The sequence below is a fragment of the Mus musculus genome, chromosome 14 (genome assembly GCF_000001635.26).
Source record: "Mus musculus strain C57BL/6J chromosome 14, GRCm38.p6 C57BL/6J".
Lineage (NCBI taxonomy): Eukaryota > Metazoa > Chordata > Mammalia > Rodentia > Muridae > Mus > Mus musculus.
In genome coordinates this window covers 51,500,057-51,523,696 of record NC_000080.6, presented here as the reverse complement: position 1 = coordinate 51,523,696, position 23,640 = coordinate 51,500,057, and the positions used below count along the sequence as shown (strand labels likewise).

The 23,640-nt window shown below is 36.8% G+C and overlaps 1 protein-coding gene across 1 annotated transcript in view; it reads right to left on the bottom strand.

The window, feature by feature from the left end:
* Gm7247 (predicted gene 7247) overlaps positions 1 to 23,640 on the bottom strand; it is a 208,913-nt gene that overhangs the window by 46,286 nt on the left and 138,987 nt on the right. The window contains exons 4-6 of the mRNA XM_030248214.1: positions 1,746 to 1,877; positions 978 to 1,026; positions 168 to 286 (exon numbers count right to left, since the gene is read on the bottom strand). Of these exons, the coding sequence (XP_030104074.1) occupies positions 168 to 286; positions 978 to 1,026; positions 1,746 to 1,877 (300 nt within the window). The remainder of the gene's footprint in view (positions 1 to 167; positions 287 to 977; positions 1,027 to 1,745; positions 1,878 to 23,640) is intronic.

Below are 23,640 nucleotides of genomic sequence, written 5' to 3'. Positions count from 1 at the left end.
TCTCCAGCCCAGCACCCTTCAATCTTAATGTCGTGTAGAGTTGTGATGTGTAATCAACTAATCTCCCTTAGTAAACTGCAGATTCTAGCAGAGCAGAAATTTTTGCTTGCTAAACATACAGTTTCTTTAAAAAGGCTACCTCCACAGAAATCCTTGTAGATGATCACCTAAATAAACACTTGTAGGAGACACAGGTGAGTGCCTGGATAAGTTGGTTTACTGTTACATTGGATTGTCTATGTTTATGGTTAGCCATGAGGGCAATCTGCTTTTGATACACATCATCCTTAGAAAACTGGACATAGTACTACCTGAGGACCCAGCAATACCACTCCTGGGCATATACCAAGAAGATGCTCCAACATGTAATAATGACATGAACTCCACTGTGTTCATAGGAGCCTTATTATAATAACTAGTAGCTGGAAAGAAACCAGATGTCCCTCAACAGAGGAATGGATGGAGAAAATGTGATGTAATTACACAATGGAGTACTATTCAGCTATTAAAAACAGTGAATTAATGAACTTCTTAGGCAAATGAATAGAACTAGAAAATATCATCCTGAGTGAGGTAACTCAATCACAAAAGAACACACATGGTATGCACTCACTTATAAGTGGATACTAGCCCCGAAGTTTGGAATACCCAAGATAAAATTAACAGACCACATGAAGCTCAAAAAGAAGGAAGACCAAAGTGTGGATATGTTGGTCCTTCTTAGAAGGGGAAACAAAATACCCATGGGTGGAGTCAGAGAGACAAAGTGTGAAGCACAGACTGAATGAAAGGTCATTGAGAGACTACCCCATCTGTCTAACCATCCCCTATAGTGTCACTACACCCAGGTGCTATTGTGGATGCCAACAAGAGCTTGGTGACCAGAGCCTGGTATAGCTATCTCCTGAGAGACTCTGTCAGTGCCTGTCAAATACTGAGGAGGATGTTCTCAGCCAACCATTGGACTGATCAATTACTTTTACCTTCAATTGATTGCATTCTTTCAGGAGGTAGGTGTGCCTGAAGCTGAACCACAAAAATAAATAAATAAATAAATAAATAAATAAATAAATAAATAAATAAATAAATAAATGGTGATTCCCAGCTAGCTTCCATTTGCCTGCCACTCCTCCAAGTACTATGATCCCTGCAAGGGTCCTGATCCCCAGACAGCCTCAGACTAGAGACCACATTATACCCATCATTACGAAATAAAGGCAGGTCAAATCCAGAGGCCAACGACATGCCACAAGAATCAAAGGACTTCTGAAAACCCTGACACCAAGAGTGTCCCATGTACATCACAGAAGAGGAAATGTTCCTCATGGGTGCTTATATGTCTGTGGTACCAGAAAACCATCAGTAGGAAGAGTGCAAATCCCCTCTGAGGGGGAGAGGAGACTCAAAAGGTATAAACTCTTTCCATTTTTGTCATGGAACCCAGATCTTTTAATCTGCTGTCAGAACCCTAGAGGTCAAGGTTGCTTGAGATTCCCAGCATGGTGGAAATGATTTCTATACAGAGGATCCTGAATTTGGAAGAATAAAGACTGAGGGTCTTGGACAATCTTCACACTTAGGAAAACTGAGTCCAAGAGGTACAAATCCAACACCCTTGCCTCAAGGGAGGGCTCCTATTACGAAACAGATAGTATAGAACTAGGGCTCTTACTTTTGTTCAAAGTCCTAGAAGGCCACAAGCATTCCCTGCCTAGTGCAGGGTCTCAGCTGTGTCTGGGACTCACCTGTAGGAATTGTTATCTTCCATGAATTCCTTGTACTTCTCAATGGTATCACTTATTGACTGCATCATTTTTTCCATATCCAACATTTTCTTCTCATGTTGTGATTTAATGATGGTGAATTCAATGTTCATCCTGTGGTAGAGCATGGCCCAAAGAGCAAATAATCCTCTGAACTAAGCAATCAAGTATCATGTGTTAGGCTGTATGTGGACTACCCAAGCCAATTGTATGCCATATCCTTGCTCCTTTAAAGTGGGTCTTATTGGTAGTGATTAAATATCTTGGGCAGAGGACAGCAGAGCCAGGGGACCAAATGGAGATGGCCGACCTTCAAGAGCTTCTTACGTGAGCCTGAAGGAATATACTAGTTCTGTGAGATGTTTCAACTAGACTGTCCCACAGGCTTTGGTTCTTAGATATAAGGCTTTTTTCTCCTCTTAGTTTTAAGGCAGGGATAATCCTTGGATCCTATTGCTACATAAATGCTCAGAGGACATAACTAGTATTTACAAGGAAAAAGGTTTTATAACACCTCCTACCCCAGGAGATTCCTATATGACACCAAGGTAAACAAAGGGAACAAACTACCCTGATGATCAATTTGGGCCTCTAAGAACTCAACATTATCATGCCCTACAAACTGGGCATCACACAAATCCTCAGACCCCAGCAAAGGTCCCAGAACCCCAGATCCTGAACAAAACACACACAACTAAATTCACACTCACACAAAAAATTAAAATGACAGTTAATCCAGGTAGTGGATTTCTGAGTTTGAGGCTAGCCTGGTGTACAGAGTGAGTACAGGACAGCCAGAGCTACACAGAGAAACCATGTCTTGAAAAAAAAAAGAAAATCAACAAACAAAAAGAAAGTCTTTTAGGATTGTTTTTGTTTTTGTTTTTTTGTTTTTTGTTTTTTGTTTTTTGTTTTTGCTTTTTAGGGATATGTTAGTGTTTATTTAAAGATTCTAGAGGTTTTTAGGTTTTCTTTTTTAATGTTTTACGTGTCTTTTAGGCTGTTTTAAGTATTTTAGAGTTTGTAGGATTTTTGTGTGGATTTTTGAAGGTCTTAGGGTCTTTATTTAAGGTTTTAGGGGTTTTTTATGGTTTTAAAGTTTTTGGGTTTTTTGTGTTTTATGGTCTTAGGGTTTTTTGAGGTTTATTTTTAGGGTTTTGTGAAAGTTCTTGATTTCTTCTAGAAATTTAAGGTATTTTAGGGTTTTGGGGTCTTTTATGATTTTTAAAAGATTTTAGGATTTTTTTTTTTTAGGTTTAATGTTTTATTTTAAAGATTTTATGTTTCTTTTAGAGTTTTAGGGATTCCTGTGTCTTTTTAGGGTTCTGGAAGGTTTTTTTTTTTTTTTAGAATTTTAGAGATTTTTGTTAGCGTTTTAAGTTCTGTTAGGTTTTAATTACAATTTTAGAGTTTTTATGGTTTTTCATTTTTTAAAGTTTTATGGTTTATTATTTTAAGTTTTTAAGGTTCTTTGGGTCTTTACAAGTTTTTTTATTTTTTGTTTTAATGGTTTCAGGTTAATTTTTATCGTTTTAGGGTTTTTGAGCTTTTTAAAAATAATTTTAGGGGTTTTTAGGGGCTTAGTATTCTTTTTTGGGTTTCAAGTATTTATTTAGATTTTAAGGTTTTGTAGGTATTTTTTAAGAGGGTTTTAGGGTTTGTGGGTGGTTTCAGGGTTTTGATGTATTTTTAAGTTTTTTAAAAATTTTAGCTTTTTTTATGGTTTTAGGGATTTGTTTGAGGTTCTTTTCAGAGTTCCTGAGTTTTTCAAAATTATTATTATTTTTTTTTTACCAATTTAGTGTTTTATTTTAGGATTTTTTTTAATCAATTGTTTTAAGGATTTTAGGGTGTTTTAGTAATTTAGGGTTCGTTTATTTTTTAAATTTTATGTCTTTTTAGTTTTTAGGGGGAATTTTAGGCTTTTGGGTTTCTTTTTTTAAACTTTTATAACTTTTTCGGTTTCTAGAAGGAATTTTTTGAAACATTATAGGGTTTTTTAGGCTTTTAGGGGTTTTAATGTCTTTTTAGAGTTCTAGAGATTTTTTTATTATTATTTTATGTTGTTTTAGGGTTTTTTTTTTTAAACAGAATTCTTGAAATATTCTTTTAGAATTTTACGATTTTCTTTTTGGGTTTTAAAAGTTTTTATTAAGTATTTCAGGATTTTGTTTTAAGGATTTTTCTATTTAAAATGATTTTAGGATTTTCTCAGTGTTTTGGGTGATTTTTTTTATAATGCCATAGGGGTTTTTTTTTCAGGGTTTTATAATTTTTGGGTCTCTTTAGGGTTCTTGAGGTTTTGTAGAATTTTAGGGCATTTTTTAGGGTGTCATTAGAGTTCTTGGGTTTTTTTGTTTGTTTGTTTTTTTAGAATTTTAGTTTTTTTTTTTTAAATAAAGTGTTTATTAAGTATTTTAGTGTTGACAGGCGGTGGTGGCCCATGCCTTCAATCCCAGCATCAGGGAAGCAGAGGCAGACAGATTTCTGAGTTCGAGGCTAGCCTGGTCTACACAGTGAGTTCCAGGACATCCAGAGATAGACAGAGAAACCCAGTCTCCAAAAACTCAAAAGAAACAAAAAAATCAAAAGAAAGAAAGACAGAAAGACAGACAGACAGACAGACAGAAAGAAAGAAAGAAAGAAAGAAAGAAAGAAAGAAAGAAAGAAAAGAAAGAAAGAAAAGTTTTAGGGACATTTTGGCTTCTTGTGTATTTTTTTTTTTTTTTAGATTTTTAGGGTTTTCTTAAAGTATATGTAGAGTTTTTAGAAGAGTGTTTTAGAGTTTTTGTTTGTTTGTTTGTTTGGTTTTAATGCTTCTAGTGTATTTAGGGTTTTAGGGTTTAATTTAGCCATATATATATTTATAATTTTACTGTATTTCTTAGGGAAATTTGTTGTTGTTGTTGTTCTTGATTTCTTCTTAAAAATTAGGGTTTTATATTTGGGGATTAATTGTTTTAGGGTTGCCAATCAGTGGTGGCTCATGCCTTTAACCCCTGCAGTTGGGAGGCAGAGGGTAGGTGGATTTTTTAGTTCAAGGCCAGCATGGTCTACAGCGGGAGCTCCAGGATAGCTTGAGATACACAGAGAACCTCAGTCTCAATATATATATATATGTTTAGGGTAATGTACTGGCTAGTTTTGTGTCAACTTGACACAGCTGGAGTTATCACAGAGAAAGGAGCTTCAGTTGAGGAAATGCCTCCATGAGATCCAACTGTAAGGCATTTTGTCAATTAGTGATCAAGGGGGAAAGGCCCCTTGTGGGTGGGACCATCTCTGGGCTGGTAGTCTTGGTTCTATAAGAAAGCAGGCTGAGCAAGCCAGGGGAGGCAAGCCAGTAAAAACATCCCTCCATGGCCTCTGCATCAGCTCCTGCTTCCTGACCTGCATGAGTTCCAGTCCTGACTTCCTTGGTGATGAACAGCAGTATGGAAGTGTAAGCCGAATAAACCCTTTCCTCCCCAACTTGCTTCTTGGTCATGATGTTTGTGCAGGAATAGAAACCCTGACTAAGACAGGTAATTTTTGGGTTCTTGTGGTTTTTTTTGTTTTGTTTTGTTTTGTTTTAGAATTTTAGTATTTGTATTAAGGGTTTTGTAGGGTTTTGAGAAGAGTGTTTTAGAAGTTTTTTTGTTTGTTTATTTTCTGGATTTTAGGTATTTTTAGAGTTTTTTCTTGTTTTTTAAAGGATTTTTGGGTGTTATAGGGCTTTGAGTTTTGTTTTTGTTTGTTTGTTTGTTTGTTTGTTTTTTGGTTTTTTTTTTTTTTTTTTTTAGGCTTTATAGGTTTTTTCTTTCAGGTTTATCGGCATTTTTTTTTACTGTTTTTTAATTTTTTTTTTTAATTTTAAGGTTTTATTTTTGGAGTTTAAGAGTTTTAGGTTTGCCAAGAAGTGTTGGCCCTTGCCTTTAATCCCAGCACTTAGGAGGCAGAGGGAGTGGATTTCTTAGTTCCATGCCAGCCTGGTCTACAAAGTGAGCTCCAGGACAGGTAGGGATACACAGAGAAACCCTGTCAGGAAAAACTCAAAAACAAAACAAAACAAAACAAAACAAAACAAAACAAAACCAACAGTTTTTCAGTTTTTTATTATATTTTTAGTGGTATTTTTTTTCTGATATTTTTAAAAAGGATTTTAGGGTGTTTTAGGGTTTTGGGGTTTTTTTAAAAAAATTTTAGGGTTTTTTTTTATTTTAATTTTCAGGTTTTATTTTTAGAGTTTAAGAGTTTTAGTGTTGCCAGTAACGGGTGACCCTTGCCTTTAATCATTGCACTTGGGAGGCAGAGGTAGTAGATTTCTTAGTTCGAGGCCAGCCTGGTCTACAGAGTGAGCTCAAGTTTAGGTAGGAATACACAGAAACCCAGTCACAAAAAACTTAAAAAGAGAGAGAGAGAGAGAGAGAGAGAGAGAGAGAGAGAGAGAGAGAGAGAGAGAGAGAAAAGTACTTCATGGACATTTTTGGTTTCTTGTGGGTTTTTTGTTTGTTTGTTTGTTTTAGAATATTAGGGTTTTTTAAGCGTTTTTAGGGTTTTTAGAATTTTTTAGAGTTTTGTTTGGTTTTCAAGGTTTTAGTGTAAGTTTACTTTTGTAAAATATTTTAGAGTGGTTTCTTTTTCTTGGTTTTAGCGTTTTTCTTTAGGGTTTTTTACTATATTTTTAGGTTTTTGTGTTTATGTGTGTTCTTGAGTATTTTTTAAATTTTTTTAAAGGTTTTATTTTTGGGGTTTGAGAGTTTTAGGGTTGCCAGGTAGTGGTGGCCCATGCCTTTACTCCCAGCACTTGGGAAGCAGAGGAAGGTGGATTTTTTTAGTTCGAGGCCCCCCCCTGGTATACAGAGTGAGTTCCAGGACAGCCAGGGATACACAGAGAAACCCAGTCTCCAAAAAGTCGAAAAGAGAGAGAGAGAGAGAGAGAGAGAGAGAGAGAGAGAGATGAAGGAAGGAAGGAAGGAAGGAAGGAAGGAAGAAAGAAAGAAAGAAAGAAAGAAAGAAAGAAAGAAAGAAAGAAGAAAGAAAGAAAAAAGAAAGAAAGAAGGGAAAAAAGAAAGAAAAGAAAATTATTAGGGAAGAATTCTAAGGCCTTTAAAAAATAGCTAAAAACACTGAAAAATCATAAAATCATTTAAAAACCCTAAAAGAACCCTAAAAAGCTTTTTAAAAAAAACCTAAAATCCTTAATACAAAACTAAAAATAGAGGTGTCCGCCTGGCTTGGGAGGCGGCCTCAGCCTCAGCAGCAGCGGTCGCCATCTTAGTTCCGGGACTCAGCAGAACTTAGGAAATTAGTCTGAACAGGTGAGAGGGTGCGCCAGAGAACCGGACAGCTTCTGGAACAGGCAGAAGCACAGAGCTGCTGAGGCAGCACCCTTGGCGGGCTGCAGACAGCCGGCCACCGTCCGGACCAGAGGACAGGTGTCCGCCTGGCTTGGGAGGCGGCCTCAGCCTCAGGAGCAGCGGTCGCCACCTTGGTTCCGGGACTCCCTGGAACTTAGGAATTTAGTCTGCACAGGTGAGAGTCTGCACCACAGAAGCTGACAGCTTCTGGGAACTGCCAAAGCAACACAGCTTCTGAGAAAGGCCCTGTTTTGGGCCTTCTTTTTCTGCCAGGAGGACGTCCAAAAACAAGATATCTGCGCACCTTCCCTGTAAGAGAGCTTGCGCACCTTCCCTGTAAGAGAGCTTGCCAGCAGAGAGTGCTCTGAGCACTGAAACTCAGAGGAGAGAATCTGTCTCCCAGGTCTGCTGATAGATGGTAACAGAATCACCAGAAAAACAATCTCTAAACAGAGTCAACTATAACTACTAACTCCAGAGATTACCAGATGGCGAAAGGTAAACGTAGGAATCCTACTAACAGGAACCAAGACCACTCACCATCATCAGAACCCAGCACTCCCACTTCGTCCAGTCCAGGACACCCCAACACACCTGAAAACCTAGACCTAGATTTAATAGCATATCTCATGATGATGGTAGAGGACATCAAGAAGGATTTAATAAATCACTTAAAGAAATACAGGAGAACACTGGTAAAGAGTTACAAGTCCTTAAAGAAAAACAGGAAAACACAATCAAACAGGTAGAAGTCCTTACAGAAAAAGAGGAAAAAACATACAAACAGGTGATGGAAATGAACAAAACCATACTAGACCTAAAAAGGGAAGTAGACACAATAAAGAAAACTCAAAGTGAGGCAACACTGGAGATAGAAACCCTAGGAAAGAAATCTGGAACCATAGATGCGAGCATCAGCAACAGAATACAAGAGATGGAAGAGAGAATCTCAGGTGCAGAAGATTCCATAGAGAACATCAGCACAACAATCAAAGAAAATGGAAAATGCAAAAAGATCCTAACTCAAAATATCCAGGAAATCCAGGACACAATGAGAAGACCAAACCTACGGATAATAGGAGTGGATGAGAATGAAGATTTTCAACTCAAAGGACCAGCAAACATCTTCAACAAAATTAATTGAAGAAAACTTCCCAAATCTAAAGAAAGAGATGCCTATGAACATACAAGAAGCCTACAGAACTCCAAATAGACTGGACCAGAAAAGAAATTCCTCCCGACACATAATAATCAGAACAACAAATGCACTAAATAAAGATAGAATACTAAAAGCAGTAAGGGAAAAAAGGTCAAGTAACATATAAAGGCAAGCCTATCAGAATTACACCAGATTTTTCACCAGAGACTATGAAAGCCAGAAGAGCCTGGACAGATGTTATACAGACACTAAGAGAACACAAATTCCAGCCCAGGCTACTATACCCAGCCAAACTCTCAATTACCATAGATGGAGAAACCAAAGTATTCCACGACAAAACCAAATTCACACATTATCTCTCCACGAATCCAGCCCTTCAAAGGATAATAACAGAAAAAAACCAATACAAGAACGGGAACAACGCCCTAGAAAAAACAGGAAGGTAATCCCTCAACAAACCTAAAAGAAGACAGCCACAAGAACAGAATGCCAACTTTAACAACAAAAATAACAGGAAGCAATAATTACTTTTCCTTAATATCTCTTAACATCAATGGTCTCAACTCCCCAATAAAAAGACATAGACTAACAAACTGGCTACACAAACAAGACCCAACATTTTGCTGCTTGCAGGAAACACATCTCAGAGAAAGAGATAGACACTACCTCAGAATGAAAGGCTGGAAAACAATTTTCCAAGCAAATGGTATGAAGAAACAAGCTGGAGTAGCCATCCTAATATCTGATAAGATTGACTTCCAACCCAAGGTCATCAAAAAAGACAAGGAGGGGCACTTCATTCTCATCAAAGGTAAAATCCTCCAAGAGGAACTCTCAATTCTGAATATCTATGCTCCAAATACAAGGGCAGCCACATTCATTAAAGAAACTTTAGTAAAGCTCAAAGCACACATTGCACCTCACACAATAATAGTGGGAGACTTCAACACACCACTTTCACCAATGGACAGATCATGGAAACAGAAACTAAACAGGGACACAGTGAAACTAAGAGAAGTTATGAAACAAATGGATCTGACAGATATCTACAGAACATTTTATCCTAAAACAAAAGGATATACCTTCTTCTCAGCACCTCATGGTACCTTCTCCAAAATTGACCACATAATAGGTCAAAAAACAGGCCTCAACAGATTCAAAAATATTGAAATTGTCCCATGTATCCTATCAGATCACCATGCACTAAGGCTGATCTTCAATAACAAAATAAATAATAGAAAACCAACATTCACGTGGAAACTGAACAACACTCTTCTCAATGATACGTTGGTCAAGGAAGGAATAAAGAAAGAAATTAAAGACTTTTTAGAGTTTAATGAAAATGAAGCCACAACGTACCCAAACCTTTGGGACACAATGAAAGCATTTATAAGAGGGAAACTCATAGCTCTGAGTGCCTCCAAGAAGAAACGGGAGAGAGCACATACTAGCAGCTTGACAACACATCTAAAAGCTCTAGAAAAAAAGGAACCAAATTCACCCAAGAGGAGTAGACGGCAGGAAATAATCAAACTCAGGGGTGAAATCAACCAAGTGGAAACAAGAAGAACTATTCAAAGAATTAAACAAACGAGGAGTTGGTTCTTTGAGAAAATCAACAAGATAGATAAACCCTTAGCTAGACTCACTAGAGGGCACAGGGACAAAATCCTAATTAACAAAATCAGAAATGAAAAGGGAGACATCACAACAGATCCTGAAGAAATCCAAAACACCATCAGATCCTTCTACAAAAGGCTATACTCAACAAAACTGGAAAACCTGGACGAAATGGACAAATTTCTGGACAGATACCAGGTACCAAAGTTGAATCAGGATCAAGTTGACCTTCTAAACAGTCCCATATCCCCTAAAGAAATAGAAGCAGTTATAAATAGTCTCCCAGCCAAAAAAAAGCCCAGGACCAGACGGGTTTAGTGCAGAGTTCTATCAGACCTTCAAAGAAGATCTAATTCCAGTTCTGCACAAACTTTTTCACAAGATAAAAGTAGAAGGTACTCTACCCAACTCATTTTATGAAGCCACTATTACTCTGATACCTAAACCACAGAAAGATCCAACAAAGATAGAGAACTTCAGACCAATTTCTCTTATGAATATCGATGCAAAAATCCTCAATAAAATTCTCGCTAACCGAATCCAAGAACACATTAAAGCAATCATCCATCCTGACCAAGTAGGTTTTATTCCAGGGATGCAGGGATAGTTTAATATATGAAAATCTATCAATGTAATCCATTATATAAACAAACTCAAAGACAAAAACCACATGATCATCTCGTTAGATGCAGAAAAAGCATTTGACAAGATCCAACACCCATTCATGATAAAAGTTCTGGAAAGATCAGGAATTCAAGGCCCATACTTAAACATGATAAAAGCAATCTACAGCAAACCAGTAGCCAACATCAAAGTAAATGGAGAGAAGCTGGAAGCAATCCCACTAAAATCAGGAACTAGACAAGGCTGCCCACTTTCTCCCTACCTTTTCAACATAGTACTTGAAGTATTAGCCAGAGCAATTCGACAACAAAAGGAGATCAAGGGGATACAAATTGGAAAAGAGGAAGTCAAAATATCACTTTTTGCAGATGATATGATAGTATATATAAGTGACCCCAAAAATTCCACCAGAGAACTCCTAAACCTGATAAACAGCTTCGGTGAAGTAGCTGGATATAAAATAAACTCAAATAAGTAAATGGCCTTTCTCTATACAAAGAATAAACAGGCTGAGAAAGAAATTAGGGAAACAACACCCTTCTCAATAGTCACAAATAATATAAAATATCTCGGCGTGACTCTAACTAAGGAAGTGAAAGATCTGTATGATAAAAACTTCAAGTCTCTGAAGAAAGAAATTAAAGAAGATCTCAGAAGATGGAAGGATCTCCCATGCTCATGGATTGGCAGGATCAACATTGTAAAAATGGCTATCTTGCCAAAAGCAATCTACAGATTCAATGCAATCCCCATCAAAATTCCAACTCAATTCTTCAACGAATTAGAAGGAGCAATTTCCAAATTCATCTGGAATAACAAAAAACCTAGGATAGCAAAAACTCTTCTCAAGGATAAAAGAACCTCTGGTGGAATCACCATGCCTGACCTAAAGCTTTACTACAGAGCAATTGTGATAAAAACTGCATGGTACTGGTATAGAGACAGACAAGTAGACCAATGGAATAGAATTGAAGACCCAGAAATGAACCCACACACCTATGGTCACTTGATCTTCGACAAGGGAGCTAAAACCATCCAGTGGAAGAAAGACAGCATTTTCAACAATTGGTGCTGGCACAACTGGTTGATATCATGTAGAAGAATGCGAATCGATCCATACTTATCTCCTTGTACCAAGGTCAAATCTAAGTGGATCAAGGAATTTCAATTAAAACCAGAGACACTGAAACTTATAGAGGAGAAAGTGGGGAAAAGCCTTGAAGATATGGGCACAGGGGAAAAAATTCCTGAACAGAACAGCAATGGCTTTTGCTGTAAGATCGAGAGTTGACAAATAGGACCTAATGAAACTCCAAAGTTTATGCAAGGCAAAAGACACCGTCAATAAGACAAAAAGACCACCAACAGATTGGGAAAGGATCTTTACCTATCCTAAATCAGATAGGGGACTAATATCCAACATATATAAAGAAGTCAAGAAGGTGGACTTCAGAAAATCAAATAACCCCATTAAAAAATGGGGCTCAGAACTGAACAAAGAATTCTCACCTGAGGAATACCGAATGGCAGAGAAGCACCTGAAAAAATGTTCAACATCCTTAATCATCAGGGAAATGCAAATCAAAACAACCCTGAGATTCCACCTCACACCAGTCAGAATGGCTAAGATCAAAAATTCAGGTGACAGCAGATGCTGGCGTGGATGTGGAGAAAGAGGAACACTCCTCCATTGTTGGTGGGATTGCAGGCTTGTACAACCACTCTGGAAATCAGTCTGGCGGTTCCTCAGAAAATTGGACATAGTACTACCGGAGGATCCAGCAATACCTCTCCTGGGCATAGATCCAGAAGATGCCCCAACTGGTAAGAAGGACACATGCTCCACTATGTTCATAGCAGCCCTTGACTCTAGCTGCATATGTATCAAAAGAAGCTGGAAAGAACCCAGATGCCCCTCAACAGAGGAATGGATACAGAAAATGTGGTACATCTACACAATGGAGTACTACTCAGCTATTAAAAAGAATGAATTTATGAAATTCCTAGCCAAATGGATGGACCTGGAGGGCATCATCCTGAGTGAGGTAACACATTCACAAAGGAACTCACACAATATGTACTCACTGATAAGTGGATATTAGCCCAAAACCTAGTATACCCAAGATATAAGATACAATTTCCTAAACACATGAAACTCAAGAAAAATGAAGACTGAAGTGTGGACACTATGCCCCTCCTTAGAAGTGGGAACAAAACACCCTTGGAAGGAGTTACAGAGACAAAGTTTGGAGCTGAGATGAAAGGATGGACCATGTAGAGACTGCCATATCCAGGGATCCACCCCATAATCAGCATCCAAACGCTGACACCATTGCATACACTAGCAAGATTTTATCGAAAGGATCCAGATGTAGCTGTCTCTTGTGAGACTATGCCGGGGCCTAGCAAACACAGAAGTGGATGCTCACAGTCAGCTAATGGATGGATCACAGGGCTCCCAATGGAGGAGCTAGAGAAAGTACCCAAGGAGCTAAAGGGATCTGCAACCCTATAGGTGGAACAACATTATGAACTAACCAGTACCCCGGAGCTCTTGACTCTAGCTGCATATGTATCAAAAGATGGCCTAGTCGGCCATCACTGGAAAGAGAGGCCCATTGGACACGCAAATTTTATATGCCCCAGTACAGGGGAACACCAGGGCCAAAAAGGGGGAGTGGGTTGGTAGGGGAGTGGGGGTGGGTGGGTATGGGGGACTTTTGGTATAGCTAAATACCTAATAAAAAATTAAAAAAAAAAACTAAAAATAACCCTAAGACCCTTTAAAAAAACCCTAAAATCCTTAATAAAAACTAAAAAACCCTAAACCCTAAAAAAAAAAAAAAAAAAAACCCTAAGGACTTAAAAAAAAAAAACACGTAAAACCTAAAAACATCCTAAAAACCTTCAAGAAACCCTAAAAGACCCTAAAATATCTTAAAATTCTAGAAGAAATCAAGAATTTTAAAAAACCCTAAATTTTTTAAAACCATAAAAACTCCTAAAACCCTAAATAAAAATCCTAAGTCCTTAAAAAATGACCCCTAAAACCCTAAAAACTATAAAATACTTTAAAAATACAAAAATTCTAAAACCTTAAAAATGTAAACACTAAAAACCACTAGAATATTTAAACAAACACTGAAAGAACCCTAAAACCCTAAAAAAAAATACCCAAAATACTTAACAATTTAAAAAGTCCCTAAAATTCTAAAAAAACACCTAAAACCCTAAAAAGACACTAAAAAAATTCTAAAACTCCCCAAAAACCCTAAAATTTTACAAAACCTCAATAACCCTAAAAAGACCCTAAAAACCATAAAGCCATTAAAAAAACAAAAACAAAAAAGCTATGTCCTTAAAAAATTGCCCAAAACACTAAGAAAACCCTAAAATAATTTTTAAATGAAAGAACCCTAACAAAAAGTAAAATCCTTAATTAAAAACTTAAAAAACTCTAAAAAAAAAAAAAAAAACCCTAAAATTCTAAAAATACCCTCACGAACTATAAATCTAAAAAAAAAACTAAAACCCTAAAAAAAGTATAAAGCTAATTAAAAACACCTTCTAGAACCCTTAAAAAATGCATAAAACTATAAAAAACCTAAAGTCCCCCCAAATCCCCAAAAGCATAAAAAATATATAAAATTCTTTAAAAAAAAACACTAAAATACAACAACACCCTAAAAACCCTAAAACCCTAAAAAATGATCCCGAAATTGTTTTAAAAAAAATCCTTTGATACTTAAAAAAATAACATGAAAAAATCCTTTTAAAAATAAACCTGAAAAGACCCTAAAAACGTTAAAAAAATGAAAAGCCTGAAATTTTAAAAATCATCAAAAAGCCTAAAAAAAAACCTCTAAAAGTCTAAAAAAGCCCCCCCCAAACAGAAAAGAACCTAAAACCTTAAAAAAAAAATCCTAAAATTAGAAAAAAAAAACTTCTTGAACTCTAAAAAGACCCTGAAAAATCTAAAACCATTAAAAAAAAACCCTAAGGCCTTTTTAAAAAATCACCAAAAACACTGAAAAGAGCCCTAAAATCATATAAGAGCCCTAAAAAAATCATAAACCTTAAAAAAACCCATAAAACCTTAAAAAGCCTAAAATCCTTAATCAAACTCTAAAAGAGCTATAAAAAACTGAAATAAACTTTAAAATAATTAATAAACATTTTTAAAAACCCCTAAAATTCTAAAAACAAAAGAAACCACAAGAACTCTAAAAAGACCCTAAAAAAATAAATAAATAAAACCCTAAAAAAAAAATCCTAAAACTCTACAACAACACAAGAACCCTAAAATGACCCTAAAAACTATAAAATAAAAATAAAGGAAACCCGGAAAAACAAAAAACAAACAAACAAAAAAACCTAAAAACACAAAAACCTTATGGCCTTAAAAATTTCTAAAAACAATGAAAAATCCTTAAAATCATTTTTTAAAACCCTAAAAAAAAACCTTAAAAGCTTAAAAAAAAGCCCTAAAATCATTGATAAAAATTAAAAAAAAACCTAAACCCCTAAAAAAGGAAAAAACACTAAAATTCTAAAACAATCTCAAGAACAGTAAAAAGACCCTCCCTCAAAAAAACTAAACAATCACTTAAATCCTTTTTTAAAATCCTAATAATTCAAAATGCGAAACTAAAAAAATCCCTCTAAAAAAATACCGACAAAACCCTAAAACCCTAAATAAAAACCTGAAACCCTAAAAAGAATCCTAAACCCCCAAAAACCATAAAATTCTAAAAAAACCCACAAGTACCTTAAAAAGACCCTAAAAAACCTTAAAGTCTTGGAAAAAAAAACCCATAAAACCTAAAAAAATCCTAAAATACTTTAAAAACCTAAAAGACCATAAAACCCTAAAATACCTTAGAATTCTAGAAGGAATCAAGAGTCTTCAAAAGAAACTAAAAATAAGCCTCAAAACCCCCAAAGACCCTAAAACACAAAAATCTCAAAAAAATTTAAAACCATAAATAAACCCAAAAACCCTAAATAAAAACCCTAAGGGCTTCAAAGTCCCCCCCCCCAAAGCCTGAAAACTCTAAAACACTTTAAAAAATAAAAAATAAAAACAAACAAACAAAAAAAACCTAAAAGAAACTTAAAACCTTAAAAAAAGAAAACCCTAAAAAACCCTAGAATCTTTAAACAAACATTAAAAGATTCCTAAAAAGCTAAAAAAAAAACAATAAAAACCTAAAATACTTAATAAATATTTGTATTACGTATTAATATAATACTTAACAAAAAAACTAAAATTCTAAAAAAAAAACAAAACCTAAGAACTCTAAAAAAACACTTAAAAATACTAAAACCCTAAAAAAAATCCCTAAAATTCTACAAAACCTCAAGAACCCTAAAAGGACCTGAAAAATTATAAAACCATAAAAAAATAACACTATGGCATTTAAAAATCACCCAAAACACTGGGAAAACCCTAAAATAAATTTTTAAATGAAAGAACCCTTAAAAAATAAAACAGGGACTCCGCCGAACTTAGGAACTTAGTCTGTACAGGTGAGAGGGTGCACCACAAAAGCGGACAGCTTCTGGGACAGGCGGGAGCTACAGAGCCTCTGAGGCAGCACCCTTTCTGGGCTGCAGACATCTGGCCACCCTCCCGACCAGAGGACAGGTGTCCGACTGGCTCAGAAGCCCTCTGCCTCAGGAGCAGCAGACACCATCTTGGTTCCGGGACTCAGCCGAACTTAGGAACTTAGTCTGCACAGGTGAGAGTGTGCACCACAGAAGCAGACAGCTTCTGGGACAGGCGGGAGCCAAAGGGCCTCTGAGGCAGCACCCTTTTCAGGCCACACACATCCTACCACCCTCTAGGCCAGAGGACAGGTGTCTGCCCAGCTCAGGAGCCCTCTGCCTCAGGAACAGCTGGCGCCATCTTGGTTCTGTGACTCCGCCGAACTTAGGAACTTAGTCTGTACAGGTGAGAGTATGCACCACAGAAGCGGACAGCTTCTGGGACCTGCCAAAGCAACACAGCTTCTGGGAAAGTTCCTGTTTTGCGCCTTCTTTTTCGGCCAGGAGGAGGTCCAAACTCAAGATATCTGTGTACCTTCCCTGTAAGAGGAGAGCTTGCCAGCAGAGAGTGCTCTGAGCACTGAAACTCAGAGGAGAGAGCTAGTCTCCCAGGTCTGCTGATAGACGGTAACAGAATAAACAGAAGAACAATCTCTAAACAGAGTCAACTATAACAACTAACTACAGAGATTACCAGATGGCGAAAGGTAAACGTAGGAATCTTACTAACAGGAACCAAGACCACTCACCATCATCAGAATCCAGCACTCCCACTTTGCCCAGTCCAGGGCACCCCAACACACTCGAAAAGCTAGACCCGGATTTAAAAGCATATCTCATGATGATGGTAGAGGACATCAAGAAGGACTTTAAAAACTCACTTAAAGAAATACAAAAGAACACTGCTAAAGAGTTACAAGTCCTTAAAGAAAAACAGGAAAACACAACCAAATAGGTAGAAGTCCTTACAGAAAAACAGGAAAACAATCCAAACAGGTGATGGAAATGAACAAAACCATATTAGACCTAAAAAGGGAAGTAGACACAATAAAGAAAACCCAAAGTGAGGCAACGCTGGAGATAGAAACCCTAGGAAAGAAATCTGGAACCATAGATTTGAGCATCAGCAACAGAATACAAGAGATGGAAGAGAGAATCTCAGGTGCAGAAGATTCCATAGAGAACATCGGCACATCAATCAAAGAAAATGGAAAATGCAAAAGGATCCTAACTCAAAACATCCAGGAAATCCAGGACACAATGAGAAGACCAAACCTATGGATAATAGGAGTGGATGAAAATGAAGATTTTCAACTCTAAGGACCAGCAAACATCTTCAACAAAATTATAGGAGAAATCTTCTCAAATCTAAAGAAATAGGAGCCCATGAACATACAAGAAGCCTACAGAACTCCAAATAGACTGGACCAGAAAAGAAATTCCTCCCGACACATAATAATCAGAACATCAAATGCACTAAATAAAGATAGAATACTAAAAGCAGTAAGGGAAAAAGGTCAAGTAACTTATAAAGGCAAGCTTATCAGAATTACACCAGATTTTTCACCAGAGACTATGAAAGCCAGAAGAGCCTGGACAGATGTTATACAGACACTAAGAGAACACAAATGCCAGCCAAGGCTACTAGCCCAGCCAAAGTCTCAATTACCATAGATGGAGAAACCAAAGTATTCCACGACAAAACCAAATTCACACATTATCTTTCCACAAATCCAGCCCTTCAAAGGATAGTAACAGAAAAAAACCAATACAAGGACAGGAACCTCGCCCTAGAAAAAACAAGAAGGTAATCCCTCAACAAACCTAAAAGAAGACAGCCACAAGAACAGAATGCCAACTTTAACAACAAAAACAACAGGAAGCAACAATTACTTTTCCTTAATATCTCTTAATATCAATGGTCTCAACTCCCCAATAAAAAGACATAGACTAACAAACTGGCTACACAAACAAGACCCAACATTTTGCTGCTTACAGGAAACTCATCTCAGAGAAAAAGAAAGACACTAACTCAGAATGAAAGGCTGGAAAACAATTTTCCAAGCAAATGGTATGAAGAAACAAGGTAGAGTAGCCATTCTAATATCTGATAAGGTTGAATTCCAACCCAAAGTCATCAAAAAAGACAAGGAGGGGCACTTCATTCTCATCAAAGGTAAAATCCTCCAAGAGGAACTATCAATTCTGAATATCTAAGCTCCAAATACAAGGGCAGCCACATTCATTAAAGAAACTTTAGTAAAGCTCAAAGCACACATTGCACCTCACACAATAATAGTGGGAGACTTCAACACACCACTTTCACCAATGGACAGATCATGGAAACAGAAACTAAACAGGGACACAGTGAAACTAAGAGAAGTTATGAAACAAATGGATCTGACAGATATCTACAGAATATTTTATCCTAAAACAAAAGGATATACCTTCTTCTCAGCACCTCATGGTTCCTTGTCCAAAATTGACTACATAATAGGTCACAAAACAGGCCTCAACAGATACAAAAATATTGAAATTGTCCCATGCATCCTATCAGATCACCATGGACTAAGGCTGATCTTCAATAACAAAATAAAAAATAGAAAGCCAACATTCACGTGGAAACTGAACAACACTCTTCTCAATGATACGTTGGTCAAGGAAGGAATAAAGAAAGAAATTAAGGACTTTTTGGAGATTAATGAAAATGAAGCCACAACATACCCAAACTTATGGGACACAATGAAAGCATTTCTAAGAGGAAAACTCATAGCTCTGAGTGCCTCCAAAAAGAAACTAGAGAGAGCACACATGAGCAGCTTGACAACGCACCTAAAAACTTTAGAACAAAAGGAAGCAAATTCACCCAAGAGGAGTAGACGGCAGGAAATAATCAAACTCAGGGGTGAAATCAACCAAGTGGAAAGAAGAAGAACTATTCAGAGAATCAACCAATCGAGGAGCTGGTTCTTTGAGAAAATCAACAAGATAGACAAACCCTTAGCCAGACTCACTAGAGGGCACAGGGAAAGCATTCTAATTAACAAAATCAGAAATGAAAAGGGAGTCATAACAACAGATCCTGAAGAAATCCAAAACACCATCAGATCCTTCTACAAAAGGCTATACTCAACAAAACTGGAGAACCTGGATGAAATGGAGAAGTTTCTAGACAGATACCAGGTACCAAAATTAAATCAAGATCAGGTTAATAATCTAAACAGCCCTATATCCCCCAAAGAAATAGAAGCAGTCATTAATACTCTCCCAACCAAAAAAAGCCCAGGACCAGATGGGTTTAGTGCAGAGTTCTATCAGACCTTCAAAGAAGTTCTAATCCCAGTGCTTCACAAACTATTCCACAAAATAGAAACTGAAGGTACTCTACCCAACTCATTCTATGAAGCCACAATTACTCTGATACCTAAACCACAAAAAGACCCCACAAAGATAGAGAACTTCAGACCAATATCCCTTATGAATATCGATGCAAAAATCCTCAATAAAGTTCTTTCTAACTGAATCCAAGAACACATGAAAACAATCATCCATCATGACCAAGTAGGTTTCATCCCAGGGATTCAGGGATGGTTCAATATATGGAAATCCATCAACGTAATACAGTATATAAACAAACTCAAAGACGAAAACCACATGATCATCTCATTAGATGCTGAGAAAGCATTTGACAAAATCCAACACTCATTCATGATAAAAGTCTTGGAAAGATCAGGAATTCAAGGCCCATACCTCAACATGATAAAAGCAATCTACAGCAAACCAGTAGCCAGCATCAAAGTAAATGGTGAGAAGCTTGAAGCAATCCCACTAAAATCAGGGACTAGACAAGGCTAGTCCACTCTCTCCCTACCTATTCAACATTGTACTTGAAGTCCTAGCCAGAGCAATTAGACAACAAAAGGAGATCAAGGGGATACAAATTGGAAAGGAAGAAGTCAAAATATCACTTTTTGCAGATGATATGATAGTATATATATGTGACCCTAAATATTCCACCAGAGAACACCTAAGCCTGATAAACAGCTTCAGTGAAGTAGCTGGATGTAAAATTAACTCAAACAAGTCAATAGTCTTTCTCTACGCAAAGGACAAACAGGCTGAGAAAGAAATTAGGGAAACAACACCCTTCTCAATAGCCACAAATAATATAAAATACCTAGGAGTGACTCTAACTAAGGAAGTGAAAGATCTGTATGACAAGAAATTCATGTCTCTGAAGAAAGACATTAAAGAAGATCTCAGAAGATGGAAAGATCTCCCATGCTCATGGATTGGCAGGATCAATATAGTAAAAATGGCTATCTTGCCAAAAGCAATCTACAGATTCAATGCAATCCCCATCAAAATTCCAACTCAATTCTTCAACGAATTAGAAAGGGCAATCGGCAGATTCTTCGGGAATAACAAAAAACCTAGGATAGCAAAAACTCTTCTCAAGGATAAAAGAACCTCTGGTGAAATCACCATGCCCCACCTAAAGCTATACGACAGAGCAATTGTGATAAAAACTGCATGGTACCATTATAGTGACAGACAAGTAGACCAATGGAACAGAATTGAAGACCCAGAGATGAACCCACACACCTATGGTCACTTGATCTTTGACAAGGGAGCTAAAACCATCCAGTGAAAAAAAGACAGCATTTTCAACAAATGGTGGTGGCACAACTGGCTGTTATCATGTAGAAAATTGCAAATTGATCCATTACTATCTTCTTGTACTAAGGTCAAATCTAAGTGGATTAAGGAACTCCACATAAAACCAGAGACACTGAAACTTATAGAGGAGAAATTAGGGAAAAGCCTCGAAGATATGGGTACAGGGGAAAAGTTCCTGAATAGAACAGCAATGGCTTGTGCTGTAAGATCGAGAATCGATAAATGGGACCTCATAAAATTGCAAAGATTCTGCAAGACAAAAGACACCATCAATAAGACAAAAAGACCACCAACAGATTGGGAAAGGATCGTTACCTATCCCAAATCAGATAGGGGACTAATATCCAATATATATAAAGAACTCAAGAAGGTGGACTCCATAAAATCAAATAATCCCATTAAAAAATGGGGCTCAGAACTGAACAAAGAATTCTCACATGAGGAATACCGAATGGCAGAGAAGCACCTGAAAAAATGTTCAACATCCTTAATCATCAGGGAAATGCAAATCAAAACAACCCTGAGATTCCACCTCATACCAGTCAGAATGGCTAAGATGAAAAATTCAGGTGACAGCAGATGCTGGCGAGGATGTGGAGAAAGAGGAACATTCCTCCACTGTTGGTGGGATTGCAAGCTTGTACAACCACTCTGGAAATCAGTCTGGCGGTTCCTCAGAAAATTGGACATAGTACTACCGGAGGATCCAGAAATACCTCTCCTGGGCATAGATCCAGAAGATGTCCCAACAGTAAGAAGGACACATGCTCCACTATGTTCATAGCAGCCTTATTTATAATAGCCAGAAGCTGGAAAGAACCCAGATGCCCCTCAACAGAGGAATGGATACAGAAAATGTGGTACATTTACACAATGGAGTACTACTCAGCTATTAAAAAGAATGAATTTATGAAATTCCTAGGCAAATGGATGGACCTGGTCGTCATCATCCTGATTTAGGTAACCCAATCACAAAGGAACTCTCACAATATGTACTCACTGATAAGTGGATATTAGCCCAGAAACTTAGGATACCCAAGATATAAGATACAATTTGCTAAACACATGAAACTCAAGAAGAATGAAGACCAAAGTGTGAACACTTTGCCCCTTCTTAGAATAGGAAACAAAACACCCATGGAAGGAGTTACAGAGACAAAATTTGGAAGTGTGACGAAAGGATGGACCATCTAGTGATTGCCATATCCAGAGATCCATCCCATGGTCAGCTTCCAAACGCTGACACCATTGCATACACTAACAAGATTTTGCTGAAAGGACCCAGATATAGCTGTCTCTTGTGAGACTATGCCAGGACCTAGCAAACACAGAAGCTCACAATCAGCTATTGGATGGATCACAGGGCCCCCAATGGAGGAGCTAGAGAAAGCACCCAAGGAACTAAAGGGAACTGCAACCCTATAGGTGGAACAACAATATGAACTAACCAGTACCCAGGAGCTCTTGTCTCTAGCTGCATATGTATCAAAAGATGGCCTAGTGGGCCATCACTTGAAAGAGAGGCCCATTGGACTTGCAAACTTTATATGCCCCAGTACAGGGGAACACCAGGGCCAAAAGTGGGGAGTGGGTGGGTAGGGGAGTGGAGGGGGGAGGGTATGGGGGACTTTTGGTATAGCATTGGAAATGTAAATGAGCTAAATATCTAATAAAAAATGGGAAAAAAATCCCACGGGGGGGGGAATAAAACAGTAAAATCCTTAATAAAAACTTAAAAACTCTAAAACAAAAACCCTAAATTTCTAAAAAGAAAAAAAAACCCTCAAGAACTGTAAACTTAAAAAAAAAAGCTTAAAATCATTTTTAAAAAACCCTATAATGCAAAAAAAAACCTTCTAGAACCCTAAAAAAACATAAAACTATTAAAAAAATCCCGAAAGCCCAAGAAAATCCCAGAGCCTAACAAAATATAAAATTCTTAAAAAAATAAATGAACCTTAAAATACTAAAAGATCCTAATATTGAACAAAAAACCTAAAAAAACTAAAAAAATAAAAAACCCTAAAATTCTGAAACACACAAGAACACTAAAACGACCGAAAAAAAATCCCTAAAACCATAAACTAAAATCCTTAAAAAAATTAAAAAAAAAAATACATCACAACCCTGAAACCACAAATAATCCTAAAACCCAAAAAAATACCTATAGAACCTTAAAGCTGTAAATACAAACCTGAAACGCTAAAAAGAATCCTAAACCCCTTAAAAAAAACCCCGAAAATTCTAAAAAAAAAAACCTCAAAAACCCTAAAAAGACCTTAAACGCCCTAAAACCCTAAAAAAGGAACCTGAAACCATAAAAAAAAAAGATTTCTTCTATATTTTAAGATATTTTAGGATTTTTGTCCTTTTGCAATTTTTAAAAAAGTTTTTAGGACTTTTTAAAGTTTTTCGTGTTTTTTTTTTAAAGACTTTAGGTTTTTTTATGGTTTTAGGGTTTTTTTTTAAGTTTTCATTAAGGATTTTATGATTTTTTAAAAAAGATTTTTAGGGTTCTTTTAGGGTTTGTAAATGATTTTAGTTTTTTCTCAGTGATTTTGGCGACTTTTTAAGGCCATATGATTTGGGGGTTTTGGTATTTATTTATTTAGTATTGTGGTTTTTTTTTTTTTTTTCCTCACAGTTCTAACATTGTAGAGTTTTAGGATTTTTTTAGGGTTTTAGAATTTTTTAGGGTCTTTTTAGAATTCTTGTTTTTTCTTTTTTTTTTTTTTTTTTAGAATTTTAGGGTTTTAAAAATAATGTTTATTAAGCATTTTAAAGTCCTTTTTTCAGCTTTTTACGACTCTTTTAGGGTTTGTATGGGGCATGCCTTACATCCCAACACTTGGGAGGCAGAGGTAGGCAGATTTTTGAGTTCGAGGTCTGCATGGTCTACAGAGTGAAC